General features: G+C 34.2%; 1 protein-coding gene across 3 annotated transcripts; it reads right to left on the bottom strand.

The window, feature by feature from the left end:
* Positions 1-3,728: 3,728 nt before the first annotated feature.
* LOC105116188 (protein EARLY FLOWERING 3-like) lies at positions 3,729-11,293 on the bottom strand. 3 transcript variants are annotated; one of them, XM_011013412.1, is made up of 5 exons: positions 10,235-11,293; positions 8,680-9,701; positions 5,085-5,136; positions 4,871-4,982; positions 3,729-4,822 (listed from the first exon to the last, which is right to left on the bottom strand). In XM_011013412.1, the coding sequence occupies exons 1-5, from the start codon at positions 10,457-10,459 to the stop codon at positions 3,939-3,941; spliced, it is 2,295 nt and encodes a 764-aa protein (XP_011011714.1). In that variant the 5' UTR covers positions 10,460-11,293; the 3' UTR covers positions 3,729-3,938. The 3 variants fall into 3 exon arrangements, with proteins under 3 accessions (XP_011011714.1, XP_011011713.1, XP_011011712.1); XM_011013411.1 differs by having other exon boundaries at positions 3,729-4,982; positions 10,235-10,477; positions 10,905-11,293; XM_011013410.1 differs by having other exon boundaries at positions 3,729-4,982; positions 10,235-11,292.
* Between the last annotated feature and the right edge of the window lie 3,705 nt (positions 11,294-14,998).

Raw genomic sequence — 14,998 nt, 5'->3', positions numbered from 1 at the left:
ATTATTATTATTATTATTATTATTATTATTATTATTATTATTATTATTATTATTATTATTATTGTTATTATTATTATTACTATTGTTGTTGTTGTTATTGTTGTTTTATAATTTTTTTTTATAATTTGTACAATTAACCTCCTTGTGGTTCGACCCCGGTCTTGCCGGGTTATTTATTACTTCGACACTCCTGCACTTGGGAGAAGACATCAATTTTTTAGTCGTGTCATACGTCTTTCTTTTCTTTTCTTTTTTCTCCTCCTTATTACTTGTGCTGTTTTATTCTTTTGAAATTATTTGTAACCAAGGTAAAGACAATATCACCTCATTGGGATCTTGTAGATGCCCCTTTCGAGTATTGTGCTGGTTGTAAAACACCAAAAATTGTGAGGAACAGCCAGTTCTTGAGCTGACAATCCATGTAGGAAAGTCTTATGACAAAGTTCCATAATTGTTTAGCATCATGAAGCCCATTATTCCATGTTATATTCAATTCCATTACAGAAACAAGGTTAGTACTTCCGATAAACCTTGTAAAGTATTGGTCGTGTATTGTTGCTAAAGTTGGATAAGTACAGAAACCTGACATCTTTTTCAGAACCGACAAAGAAGACAAGTCAATTGATTGCCATGCGGTTGTGTTGTGAAATACAGCCACACCGATAGCATTTTTAATTCAATGCCCTTGTCCTAATTTTCTTCCCAGCCTTCGAAAGGTCCTTTGACTTTGTACTTGTATGGTGGCAAAACAGTAAGCTTGTACTCGATTATCCCTTGTTTATAAAGGAGAATATAGCTAGTTTTTGTGTGCAAGTGTCTGTTGCTGGGAAGGAAAGGAAACTGAAAAACTTTTCTAACTTGTTGGACATCAGTTCTCCTTTTCGTTCTCTTTTCCCCTCGTATGGTTTGCATGATTTTTATTTCCCTTTCTGTACTTGAATATATCGAACTTGTGTCACAAACCTGCTATAGCCATACAGGTCTCTTTCGGTCTTAAGTGTTAAAATTAATTTCAAATTCTAAATGTAAAATGTCATTTTAGTTATTCTATATGCGCGCACGCACACACACATATAGAACATTAATTATTTGATTATCCAAGCATCTATATACTAATACTTAACAAATATGATTCATGAAAGTGTTGCAAGTCCATGAAACGAGAGTTGCATGATATAAAAATGGTATATATATTCTTTCTTTTTTAATGAAGTCCCGAGTTAAGGTTCAGCCCTAACAAAATGATATCAAAGCTAGTTTCATCTAGTAGTAAGTGTTTGTGAGATTAATTAGAGCATGCGTGTTGAAGAAAATGAGAAATCCCAATAATAAATGGATTGTGGACACGACAGTGTGGATGTATTCTTTCTTTTTTTATGAAGTCCCGAGTTAAGGTTCAGCCCTAACAAAATGATACCAAAGCTAGTTTCATCTAGTAGCAAGTGTTTGTGAGATTAGTTAGAGCATGCGTGTTGAAGAAAATGAGAAATCCCTATAATAAATGGATTGTGGACACGACAGAGTGGATGAAAAATTGACATTTAAAAAATAAAATAAAGTTGCAAGTTGGTGAACTCTAACAAAAGAATTAGAACTTTGCATCAAGAAAGATAGAAGAAGTCCAAAAAAAGCTTGATACAAGCTGACGAGTCATTGCACATATGATGATGTTGTGTTGTGCACGAGAGAGCTATTTCTAAGGAAAAAGATAGAAAATGATCCAATGAGTCATGATAAGAAGAAGATAATAAAGACAAAGGCCACTTGAAGACCGTGATCTTAAAAGAAAGATGCTTAGCTCGAGAAATATAGCTGCAAGAAGAATCATTAAAAATAGCCATGTTCAAGCAAATACAATTACTAAAGAAATGGATATTAACAAGATGGCAATGAGATAACATTAGGCAGCCATGATGAAAAGAGTGGCTAAGATAAAAATGTAAGAAAGATCTTTTCCAGATAAGGATGGAAAATTCAAACAATAGTGGCAGGAATTTGGCTGTTAAAAATAGAAGAAGAAGAAGAAGAAGACATTGAAGTTCTTATTATTATCAACAAGTGATTAGAAAGGTGTTTCAGCCACGACAAAATAATCCTCCGACATATTGCATAATGATCCTCTAATATATTTTAAAAATTCAAGGATTGAAAGATTTTTAAAAATTAAGGGGAAGTATTATAATTAATTTTGAAATTTAAATTCATAGTGTTATTTTAGTTGTTTTTGGTAAATGTATTAATGACATTAATTATATGAATATCCAAGCACCTACAATTCTCCACATACTAATATAATCTAAATACGTGTTATGAAAAAGTATTGTAATATTAAGTTTAATTCCATGAAACTTCTTCTCTTATAAGAGTTAATGATATAAGAATGAGATATTCTTTCTTGTCTAATATAAACATTGGAGGAATTACTATACTCCCTTTGAACTTGTTGCTAAATCTGATCCCCTATGGCATTTCTTGTAAAGTTTCATCCCTTGAAAAACGTGTTTATGAATCCCTCTTGTCTTTGCATTTCTACATTTGTAGACTGGCAAAATATGTGATATACTTGGACATTTGCTGCCAATTACATGTTGAGACTATCATTACATGTTGAGACTATCGACGGCTAGTCCTGTTAATTATTAGCATGTCAACAGGCAACCACTGCGCTATCATGAAGTGTTCAATTAAATTCTATATTTCTGTTGTCTGATTCTGATCGAGGGCAGTGATATTGCAGAAATGCATTTATAAGTTGTGAAGAATAAAATTCTGATATATTGAGGATACACAGAACCTGGATAACTAATTGATTATTGTTCAGCAAGAATTGACATGTACATGTATGATAGAATTATGTTAGTGGCCTTTTCATTTAGTGTAATGATAAAGGGGTTTAGGACATAACAGGGTTGGTCTGTAACTCTCTGGTTCAATTTCTGTGTAATTTAGTACAAGTCTCAATACAACCTAGTTGGGGGTGTCGGGAGCTTGAATATTTAATCTCCAGTCTGTTCTATATAGGATACTTTCTACAAGCTGTTATAATAATCATTATGTAATCTTATTTCAAAGGAGATGCTGATCATTGAGTCTTTTTATCTACATTTTAACGAGACAAATTTTGCAGATCCATACCGTGCTGGTTTGCACATGAAGTTGAATAAATTCCTGCTAAAGCTTGTGGCCCCACGCATTGTAAACCTGTCACATGTGCCCGTGACCTAGATTACCTTTGCCATGTTGTGGTATGCAGTCTTCCTGATGGCTGTGCTGTTGTTGAAATCAACAGCTGTTCTCTAAATTCTGAAACTTCTGCGCAGAAAGTGCAAGATATAGATGGATATTACAAACTTAAAAGTCTGCAGCGGTGTAGAATGTGTTCGACTTGCAGAGTTTTGCTGATCCTTGCTCATCACCACTATATTTACTGCCAAGATGCAAGACTATTGCTCTCAGCAGAGGCTCCAGTCTGAAGTTTGACTTTCAGGATTCGGTAAAGCTAGCTGTATCCGTAATCTTTGCTACATGGACTGTTCAAGTGAGCTATGGAGGTCTTGTATCTTATGTCATGGATGGTGTCACCTGGCCTAGAGGAAGGAAATATGTTGGACGATGACGGTTGAACCATTGAAGGACTGTTTGGTATCATTTCCGTTTCGGTTTTCACAGATAGGATTACATTACATTTTCCATCTGCATTTCTTCTTCCAAGGTAACATTTGAGATGTTAGAACAGAAGGCATTTATTTATACGAAGACAAAGCAAACAACCTGCTTGAAACATTGAGGATCGCCTCACATACAATTCTCTTTCGACAATATATTTACAAGACGTAACATATATGGTAGAATTACAAATTACAAAGGAAAATACATCTGCCAAGACTGTTAAATAGCTATCATTTTCCTCGTACTGGAGCGCAGGCATTCCCAACAAACTAATCATACTGTCTTCTCTCTTCTTGTATGGATTGGAAAATTCGGGCAGCTGATTCAGTTGCTGATCTAGGGTTGTGAGGTACAACCTTAATCACACGTGCCTGCTGCTCATTTATTTGTGCATTTGGATAGGATGCTTGAAGTGTTGGTTCCATCGGAAAAAGAGGAAGTGCATTTGATTTGGACATCTTAGGGAGATTACCTGCAGAACTTCCCTGGATCTCACTTTCTTTTGATCCTTGAAAATTCTCAACACAACAGGAGATCACTCTGCTCATCTGGTTTGACATGTTACATGAACTCTGAAGAGGGATGTTGAAATTAGTGTCTCCAACTGCTAACTGATTGTCCTTTGACTGTGGTCCATTGTGAGGGCTAATCTGCTCTACTGCAGAGTCGCATATGGATGGGTTCATGACTGGCATGCCGAATGGTTGAAAGAAAGTCTGCCCAAAATGAGGGTTTCCAGGAAGGATACCAATTTCTTCATGGTTAGAAGCTGAAACGCTGTATGCTGCATTCAAAAAGTCTCCGCCACCTGGAGCAAGGCTGATTGGACCACAGCTGCCATAAACTGGTGCCATGAATCTAGTAACTGGAGGACATGGTCCTGCATAGGGCTTGTAAACAAGTCCCTCAGAAGGTGACATGACAGGCACTAGCCACTGATTTCCTGGTGGTGGATAAGACCATGGAGATGGTTTGGCGATGGTAGCCACAGGAGCTGGTGGTGCGCTTCCTGAATAATTTGATCGCTGGCTAATATGTTCTTTACTAGTTTCATCATTAGTGGAAGGAAGGGGAAGCTTCCCAACTACATTCTCTCCTGCAAAGTCAGCGCTCGTATGCTGCTTTTGTGAATGATCATTTGGTTTAACAATCAAGGCACACTTAGACTGCTTTTGTGAATGATCATTTGGTTTAATAATCATGGCACACTTAGACGGTACCTTGGTGATCTGGGATACCTTCAAGGAAGCTCTTCCCACATAAAAGTTATCTTCAAGCAATAGATGCGGAGATCCAGCAATCAATTTTTGAACCTGTTCCAATTAATGCTAAGAGATTTTCCTCACGGAACAAAATAATTAAGAAACTAGTACATATCTTATGGTAGAGAAACACAACTGGAATTATCAGCTTACCTTTATGAGTCTATGCAACTCAAATACTTGCACGGCAAAGACTCTTTGTTGACTGAAATATAGTAAAAGAGTTGGGCAAATCACTAAATAATTCAGATAGATGAAAAGAGCACGTAAAGCGATGTATATTGGAATTGTCCAAAAGTTAGAAATTACACGAGCACTGAATGGACAGAAAATCAGCTCATACTATTAGGTAAATAATGACTGCATTAATAATTCTAGCAAAATGAATTGCACTGATGTAACAAGTCCTATTTTCCTTGGAAAATTAATTGACAGTTCATCTTTCACACAATTATGAACAACCAGAACCTATGGGGCTCAAATTTGAAGACAAAACACACTGCTAGGGTGAATCTGATAGAATTCCAACCTAAAACACAAACATACAGGGATATCCACACCCTAGTGGAAACTCAAAACAATCATGTGTTAAAATGCACAAAAGAAAGGAGCATGTCAATAACTATATAATAATGGATTGGAACATGACAAAAAGTTAAAAGTGCAGAAGTAACAAGCCAACCCAGTTCAACCACACTAGAAGCCTTAGAATATAGCTGACCAGTAGATTTCAAGAAGAATAATGCTGCATGACATGAACAATATGTAACAAATTTCATACAAAATGACACATGCAACAGATCGATGACCCAAAAATTGAACGAGCTTATCACCGATACCATTGTATCTTTTCATGTGAAACTTATGAAATCTTAAAATACAGGCATTTAACTGCTGGATATGTCGGAAGCAGAAAGCAGTATAAATTTAATCCCATTATGTGTCATAATCTAGGATGACTCAATTGCTTTCTTGAGAGGATATGAATCCCAAGAAATCTATCCTTACCATTCCATCACATATTTTGTTAGAAAGAAAATGAGACAGGATTTTAAGAGCAATGATTCTAGGAAAGCCAGGAATTGAATTCTACTTCATTTGCATGCTATTTAGAGAATCTAGTAATTCTAGTGTGTGTGTGTGTGTGTGTGTGTGTGTGTGTGTGTGTGTGTGTGTGTGTGTGTGTGTGTGTGTGTGTGTGTGTAATAGATAGTATTATTTAGGACTTATTTATGGTTTAAGACTTCATTCTATTTCTTATAGTGTTTTAGGATCTCATCATAAGGGCACCTACTATCATGTTTAATGATAGCTCAATAATTATTGAGAATTGAAACTAATGTTTTCTCCCTTTAGTACAAATCTTTGTCTTATTTCTCTTCATCTATTCCAATACCCTTTTCATCCCTCTTCTCCTCCTTGTTTCCTCTCTCCTATTCCTTCCGTACATGAGAAAATTGAAGACATTTTCTTATACTGTAATGTTTAAGCAACCAGTTCCAGCATCAGATGGTATCAGCAGCATGGCTTCAAATATGACTGTCAATCCCTCAATTTTCCCTCCTAATTCAATGTTAGCACTCAATAGAATATAATTGGAGTGACCAATTTCCCCCTCTCCAATTGCAAACAGAAGGCACAATTTGTATGTTTCATATATTTGGCAAGATACCGAATAATTACAAAAATGTGAGTTCATATCCAACAACCAACAACCGAGCCAGTATCCTAAGAAGAAAATTAATTTCTACGATATTGAAGAGAGGTCAGGTTCTAGTTAACCAAATTCAATCATATATAGAACAATATATAGGCAGATCACGATTGAGCTGAAACACCTTCTTATGGTAATCATCGAGTATTTTTTGGCAAGGAATGAGGTTTCAAGATCATATGCTAGCCTATTGAGCCCCATTACCTAACTGAAAAGAACCAACTCAATTGCACAGCTTAACAACCAACAACCGAGCCAGTATCCTAAGAAGAAAATTAATTTCTACGATATTCAAGAGAGGTCAGGTTCTAGTTAACCAAATTCAATCATATATAGAACAATATATAGGCAGATCACGATTGAGCTGAAACACCTTCTTATGGTAATCACCAAGTATTTTTTGGCAAGGAATGAGGTTTCAAGATCATATGCTAGCCTATTGAGCCCCATTACCTAACTGAAAAGAACCAACTCAATTGCACATAAGCTGTGAGATTTTGTGGATAAAACAGAAGTTTCTCTACCATGTGAACATTCACTAAAATATGCCAACTGATGATTGTAAACTCAGCATCCTTATCAGTGGCATCCACAACCTAAATTTTTCATAGCACATTCACAAGGTGTTTGGACTTTTTTCACCGGAACATGGGTTTACAAAGAATAAGCAACCAACTAGACATGGCAGCATTCCTTCTCATAAATTTGCATCATGAAAGGTCTTTCTACTCATTATCATTATCAAAGAATGCAATTAAGAGAAGCATCTGACAAGATAGGTAGCAAGTCATTAGAAAACTACAGGCAAGAAAGCAGATAAGCACACCCGAACACCAAAAAGGGATAACAATATTTATATTTTCACAAAAATCCAAAAAAAAAATCCTTGATTCAGATGTAATTGAAACTCGTAGGTTCCTTTTCTCAGAATTGTAAATGCAATCAGTCTGAATCGTAGAAGAAATAACTTTTTTCTGCCATGGATCATAGAGGTAACACTTATGCTTTTCTTTCTTAAACATATCAACAAAATAGTTGGATGTTGAAAAGCTTTTTCATAAGAAATTCTTCCATAATATTAATAAAAATCTACCATGTTAACATACTTGCAAAATGAGTCAGGACCCAAACATGAAAAGGATTTTCAGATGTTCAAAACTCAGAAGGTAACTTCTGTGCGTGGAGCCAATTTTTTATCAGAAGAAGATAAGTATAAATCCACTTCAAAGAGTTGCTAAAACCAAAACTGGCACAGTTCTACATATTAGTGAAAGAAGGAATGCAGCAGAATACTCCATCATGGCTCAAGAGGAAGTCAATCTTCCATAAAAGTAAGCCTTTAGTCTACTGACATTTTTATCCTGACGGCAGTATACTTTAGACATCTTAGTGAATATTCATCTAAACCAAAAACCAAGGTGTGGCACATGTGATTTCATCTATTTCTACTAGCTGCTTCTACTTCATTGCTCAAAACCACAAGTTTAATTTGTATTGCTTATATGTGTGATGGAAGCGAGAAGGTCACCAATCTAACCCAATTTACCTATTCAAATTTAAAAATAAATAGATGGTGAGGCGATGAACCAGTCATTGGGGAGGGGAGGGGGAGAGAGAGAGAGTTTAACTGTACTTAAGTCCACAGCAGGAAACAAATGGTATCGCCAAAAAAATAATCTGAAGAAAATCTGTAAACCTTGTGAAAGTATATATAGAGCACTCCAAACTCAAAGAGCAATGGACACTGTTGGTGGACTGACAATAAAATTGAACTCCTTTCATTTAGGTCCTTTAAGTTCCTTGAGCATCATGCTATTCATACTGAACCAACAGCTACAACATTACCATGATGAATTATTCTAGTTGGAGCCATATGCAGACCAACTAATTAGTGCAACTGAAGAGCATAACTACAAAAACACCATTTTAACTCAGGTATGGATACAACAAAATACCTTTTGTTCTCCAAATTACAACATATTGCTGATTAGCTGCAGCATATGTAAATAAAAACCATTTGACGGGAATACTTACTTGACGATGGCTCTTCTTGCTTTCCAGAATTGTTTCTCACCTATTACTCCTACAACATCATCAGGAGTAATCTCCAGAGCAGTTACGGAGTCCACCATGGAAGTTTCTGCATCATCATCATTCCTTTCAAGATCTCCTGCTTTCAACGACCCAGATTGCTTGTCTTCACGGTACTTGCTTCTTTTCTCAAGCCCACAACGATTTCTGTTATCATCTTGAAGCAACGCCCTTGAATATAATTCACTTCTCACCTTGGAGGGATTTTCCTTGCCTGTGACAACTCGGTATTCCACCAAAATATTATCCCCGATGACAGTCTTGTCTGGCACTGTGGCAAGCTCTTGATTCAACTGTTCATTTGTACCAGGTAAGCATTTGAGGACATTCACTGAATTCTTTCTACACTCTTGATTTGAAGATGAATATGTTCGCTTTAATGATTTGGTACTTCTAATTTTTCCTGATGGGCTTGATACTGAAGGTTTATCTTTAATTGATGAGACTGTAGCAAATTTTTCCATGGAATTCTGGCAAGCCTCAAATACTTTTCCATTGTCTTCTATTTGTATTCTCATATGGTCTATTTCCTTTACATTTATGGTGCCAGTTTTTTTCTTCTGGGTTTCAGTAGTATTTTGAAATTGCACAGAGAAGCTCAAGTTCAAACAATGCTGATTTTCTTGATCTTTACTGTGCTGACTGTTGTTACAATAAAGATTTGATCCTGACTGGGCAGAGCTATGAAATCTAGAGTCATTTTCATCTCCAAGCTTCTTCCATGAAAAGTTCTTAAAGTCGGAGACCTTGTGTGATTGAAATGAATTGCAAGTAGCACTGAATGACAATGGCCGAGAGGTATTCAAGTTTTGATCATTTGTAACTTCCACAAATTTTTCCTGACTTGTCATCAGAGCGCTTGACTTAACTCCTCCAGAGGAATAATAAAAAAGCTTCTCAGTCAAATGCAAAGGTGTTGGGGAGTTACTAACTGGAGTAAAAACACTCCTTTCATGGCCAGTCCCCTACAAAGATAACTCATTTGTAATCCAACAACACAAGTCGCAGAGAAGTACGGAAATTCATGATACACAACCATATAGCCATTGCAATGAAAACAAAACCAACCCAAAGCATTATAAATAAAAATAAAAAGTAACCAGACAAGAATACATTTTGAAAACAGAAATAAATATCCCAAAGCCAAAATTATGAAAAGGCCGAAATAATCAAAACGGCTTCCTTTATTCTATAAGCCAAATGAAAATGTTCACAAAAGTAGATGAACTAAACAATCAAAACGGCATCCTAAGATCACATTTAAGTCTACAAAACCGGTTCCTCGGCGTGGGGGCAACAGATAGCTACACTACCACATGAACCAACACCATGCTCTGAGGCGAAAGCAGCATGTAATTCATATTAATCAGAATCTAAGGATGTTAATTGCGTAGATGCTTACCAAAGACATGAAGCAAGGGTGTATCATTGTCAAACTTACTGACCAAAATAAGATAAATTCAGACGGGGAAAGAGAAAGAAAAGTTATCAAACTCACATAGCTTGAGGAGATTGAAGGGGCCAAGCTGCTGTCGTTTTTAGGAAGAACAGGCAGCATGGACCCTGACCCAGAGCTAAACCTTTGAGAAGGAATACAGAGCTGTTCATACAGGGCCATCTTATTCCTTGGAGGTGCCCTCGGCCCTCCTTTCTCTGCATCATTCACGTGAAGTCTTGGAAACATAGGACTCATCATCTTTTCCTCATCCTTTGCCCCTCTCATTTTCCACTTTCTTTTGCTCTACACGAATATACTTATTCTTTCAGCAATATCCAAACACCATCCTTTTTAAGCAAGATTCACTATTAAAAAAAATGCCTATCTAGATAGCAAATTAAAACAGTGGGTCACCCAGAATCAAATATTTTTTCTTTTTTTAATTAAAAAGCAATGCCTTTTGAATTTGCTCTATTGTACAAGTACCCAAATATCAACGTAGTTCCAGAAAGCAAGCTTGGAGGATAAATTCAACCATGAATAAAAAAACGAGAGAGCAGGCTAGGCCATATGACAAAAGGCTGCTACTCTACGAAGAATTTACAATTTTTTTCGAGTGACTCTCATGAAAAGCAAATCTTCAGATTGAAAACCAAAAACAAACAACAGGAGAACATGAAAAGAATATTGTCGAAAACACAAATTTTACAAGTACCCAAAAGCAGCTGACCTCAAAAAAATCAAAACTTTCTAGAGTGCAAATGGACAGCCCAGAAGATATTTAGCTCAACTTTAAACCAAACGGGGAGCAGAAAATCAGGTGGCCACAAGAAAAAAACACGACACGATACTGACAACAGCATACAATAATGGAGAACTCATAGTTAAAAACAAACGGGTAATGGTCAGTTCCTACTATCTGGGTAAAGGGAGGAAAAAAAGGGAGAAAGAATCAAGGGATGATTTTATGTTGCGGGAAAAGATAGATTTGGCTAGAGAAGAGGGCTGCCTTGAAATTCCACAATACAGGATCTCTTCTCCTCTCCTCGCCCCTAAAAGCAACGCTCAGCCTTTAAAGAAAAGAAGTTGTGGACTCGGTGGGTCCCAGGTGGATAGAACTCAATCCTTTACTTGAATCCTCTCTTGTCCAGTTTTTTCCGGTACCCGCAAGTTGGATCCTGCCACTTCAGACAGACCCCACAATGCCACTTGGACCATTATTGTACTCGACATGAATATTTGATTGGGCAAACGTTGATATTACAGTGTTTTTTTCGAATTCATCTCTCGAAAGATTGCATATATATTTATTTAATGACAATATCACACACAGAATTGAAGGCTTCTTGGAAGTGGTCAAGGAGAAGTTGAAAAATACAAGTACCAAACTGTACGGTTTTATTTTCTTTGTACAAAGTAGACAAGAAAAGTGCCTGAAAATGAGAAGGATGATTAGTAAGACTAGTTCGCTACGACACGTGCGTAATTGGCGACCTTAACTGAGTTTTAAAACCACATGGTCTTTCGTTTTGCCCTCAAGATTTGGACAATCCTTTTTACTAAAAACCCGTTGCGAATCAATCCCCCTCAAGGGTTGGTTTTTTCTTGGTCGTGTATGGCTCCTTTCCAACCATGCACAAGGAGCTTTCCTCTTATGGTGGGTTAGGGTTACCTTTTGGTTTTGGTTTGCAAGATGGTTATTTGTTCATCATGTTAATATTATATCATGTTAAAAACTAATATAAAATTATTATTAAAATTTTATATAATAAAATAAATTTTTGAATTGATATGATTTTTTTAATATAAATTATAAATAATTTTTTTTATTCATCGGTTAGCGCAATTACTCACGGCTAACTACCATCCATTAATCTCTTTTAATCTTTATTACTTTTTTTTGTTCATTTTTTTCTTTTTCTCTTTTTTTTTTTGTCATTTTCTCCTATCATTATCAGCCCATATTTGTTCCGATGAATTAAATTCTAATCCTATAATTTACTAGCCTTGTATTTTTGTTGCTCTTGGAATCATAATTTGAAGACCATTTATTATGTCTTTTCTAGCATCTCTTGTTTATGAAGTAATAGTTTCATGTTATGTTTTTCAAGCTACATGCTCGAGTAAAATTTCACTTGGATTTTTCTATGGCCCACAAAAAGTTATATATTATCCCATAAAATTTTTTTTCTATAATTGTTATTGGCTTTAATAGCCTTGGCCTATTAAGTTATTTTTTAAAATGTTCATCAACATATCAGTATTATATTTATATATAGTTGTTAAACTTATGAAGATTTTTATACAATCTTTAAGTTTGAGAGGGTATGTTAAGAAAATAGATTAAAATAATATATTTTCTATTAAAATCCAATCAATTTAATCATTAGTTAGGAAGAAAATCAAGTACTTCACCGAATAATAAATCAAGGATTTTAAATAATTAAATATTATAATTTATTTTTATAATTTTTAGTTATCTTCCTATATACACTTGGTAATTAGTTGATTGTGATGACATATCATAATAATAAAGTTTCTTATAATAATATTTTTTTTATTTTTAACATGGTATTAAAATTTTATTAACTAAACTGTCACAAGTTTGAATCTGGTTACTCTTATTTTAGTTGATAAAATTAAGCACAAGGTAATATGAGTTAATACAAGTTACAAACTTAAATGACTTTCATTTAAAGGGATGTGTTAAAGAATAATATAAATCAAATCTTAAGCCCTCACCTAAGAACTTAAGTGTATGATATCATAATGCAATGTGTTTTTTAAAAATGTTTTTCGCTTAAAAATATATTAAAATAATTTGTTTATGTGTTTTTTATTTCTTAGATCAGTATATCCAAACTATCAAAAATTACTAAAGAAAAAAACATCAATTTGATAATTTTTTCATGTCACATGCACATTTAAAATGCAAGTAGAAACATAATGTCTAACAACCTAACTTTTAGGTTGAAAAGTTCTTTGACATTCTATCACAATTTTGATAACAAAACATCTATGAGTTTGAATTTCACTATTTTCATTCTAAATAATAAAACTAAGTACAAAGTAGTGTGAGTTTGTGCAAGTTTCAAGTTTAAAAACTTTTTACTTGAGAGAATATGTTAAAGAATAATATAACACTATTCTTTAAATATCATTAAATAACTTTAAATTTTAAATTAAAATAATTATTTGATATAACAAGTGCTCGTGGAATATAATATGTTACTACTGCTAAACATTTAAAAAAAAACAATTAATTTGGGCGGCCCACATTGCTAGAGCTACCTAAATGGGATTGTCATTGGTTTGTATTGTTTTAATATGCAAAATTAAAGAAAACAAGAAAATGGAAAGTAATTAGATTGGGCAAGGTCACCTTAACTAAAGCATGTTTTATAATAACAAGTTTATACCATAAGATACCTTTAATATATGGTAAATATTTATCTTAAATGCAAGCCTATCACATAAATAAAAAGATTGATTAATGAGTTTAAGTACTGAAATTGAAAGGACAAAATGAATCAAACTTTGAAAAGAGATGCTGGTTCAACCCAAACTGTAACATTGTTCAGTCATTAGTCATAGTTGAAGCTGTAGATCTTGGATTTAGGTCTAATCTATATGGATAGAAAGCTAAGACATAGGCCTAAAACATTCATGAGAAGACAAGACTCAATTCTGCTAAATGAAAGTCCAAATCTTAGCAATAATAGAGAAGTTTGAATATATCCAACAACTTAGATGTTATTTAGTGTTTAGCCCATATCTCAAGTTCTAGAAGTCTAAATGATCTCAAATTTTTTTCCTGAAAATCTGAGACAATTTCCTAGAACTTTAATTATTTAAGTTTGTTCTCATTTTGATGTTAGCAATGACGTTTTTGACAGACAAGAAGATAAGGATTGTCAGTAAGTCAAGATGTGGCCACCTACTCAACAATTAGTCATCAAATCAATAGTTTCTAATTTTAGCCTATAAAAGGGGGTATTTGTCATGCATTTAAGCATCTTGATTTTCATATTAAGATTGTATTCTTGCTCTCTTTTTATTGTAATGCTTAAGTTTTGCTTATATTAATATATTGTTTATACTTCTCATTTCATTTCATTTATTTAGTTAACTTATATCCTATTTACGTTCTTATCTTGTTTATTTATGTTTCTCTTTTTCATTATATTTAGCTAAGTTTATCACGTCAAGGTGAAAAGGTTACACTAATGGTGTAAGAATAAGTATAGTATAAACTCAACATGGACTTTAATGTTTGATATTAACATGATTTGTATTTGTTATCTTATTCACTCTTAATATTTTACTTGTTAAATGGTTAATCTAAATTTGTGTTATATAACCTTGGTACAATAAATATTTGGCACTTTCATAACCGACACATAGCTATGGAAGGAACTTGATTTGTTGTTAATATAAGTTATAATCATGAATACCTGACAACAGTTACAAGTATTAGCATTATTCGAATAAGATAACTAATATAATTATGTTAATAATTTACAATCCTATTGGAACCTTCTTTGTATATGGTTTCCAATTGAGTAATAAGAGTTTATACCATTAGTGAATCCTCTAACTTTGATAAAAAAAAGTTTATCATTTTTTAATCCTTATATCAATATCACATCTCAAAGCTCTCTTTATTATGTTGTTGTTGTTGTATTATTGTGATTTATAATTTATATAGTTAACCTCCATGTGGTTCGATCTCGATCTTGCTAGGTTATTTATTACTTCGACACTCTTGCACTTGGGAGAAGACATCAATTTTTTAGTCGTGTCAAGTTTTTGGTATAGTTGCTA

Source organism: Populus euphratica, unplaced genomic scaffold, assembly GCF_000495115.2.
Source record: "Populus euphratica unplaced genomic scaffold, PopEup_1.0 scaffold875.1, whole genome shotgun sequence".
Lineage (NCBI taxonomy): Eukaryota > Viridiplantae > Streptophyta > Magnoliopsida > Malpighiales > Salicaceae > Populus > Populus euphratica.
Note: the sequence above shows the minus strand (reverse complement) of the source record. Positions and strands in the feature narration are given on the sequence as shown.

What these genes read in the sequence shown, in the direction of transcription:
- LOC105116188 (XM_011013411.1), bottom strand. Translation starts at nt 10,459, where the DNA reads ATGAGAGGGGCAAAGGATGAGGAAAAGATGATGAGTCCTATGTTTCCA. An exon ending in CTTCAATCTCCTCAAGCTAT is followed by an intron (nt 9,702 to 10,234) that starts GTGAGTTTGATA and finishes TTATCTTTGTAG; the next exon opens with GGGACTGGCCATGAAAGGAG. An exon ending in GCAAGAAGAGCCATCGTCAA is followed by an intron (nt 5,137 to 8,679) that starts GTAAGTATTCCC and finishes ACTATATTTCAG; the next exon opens with TCAACAAAGAGTCTTTGCCG.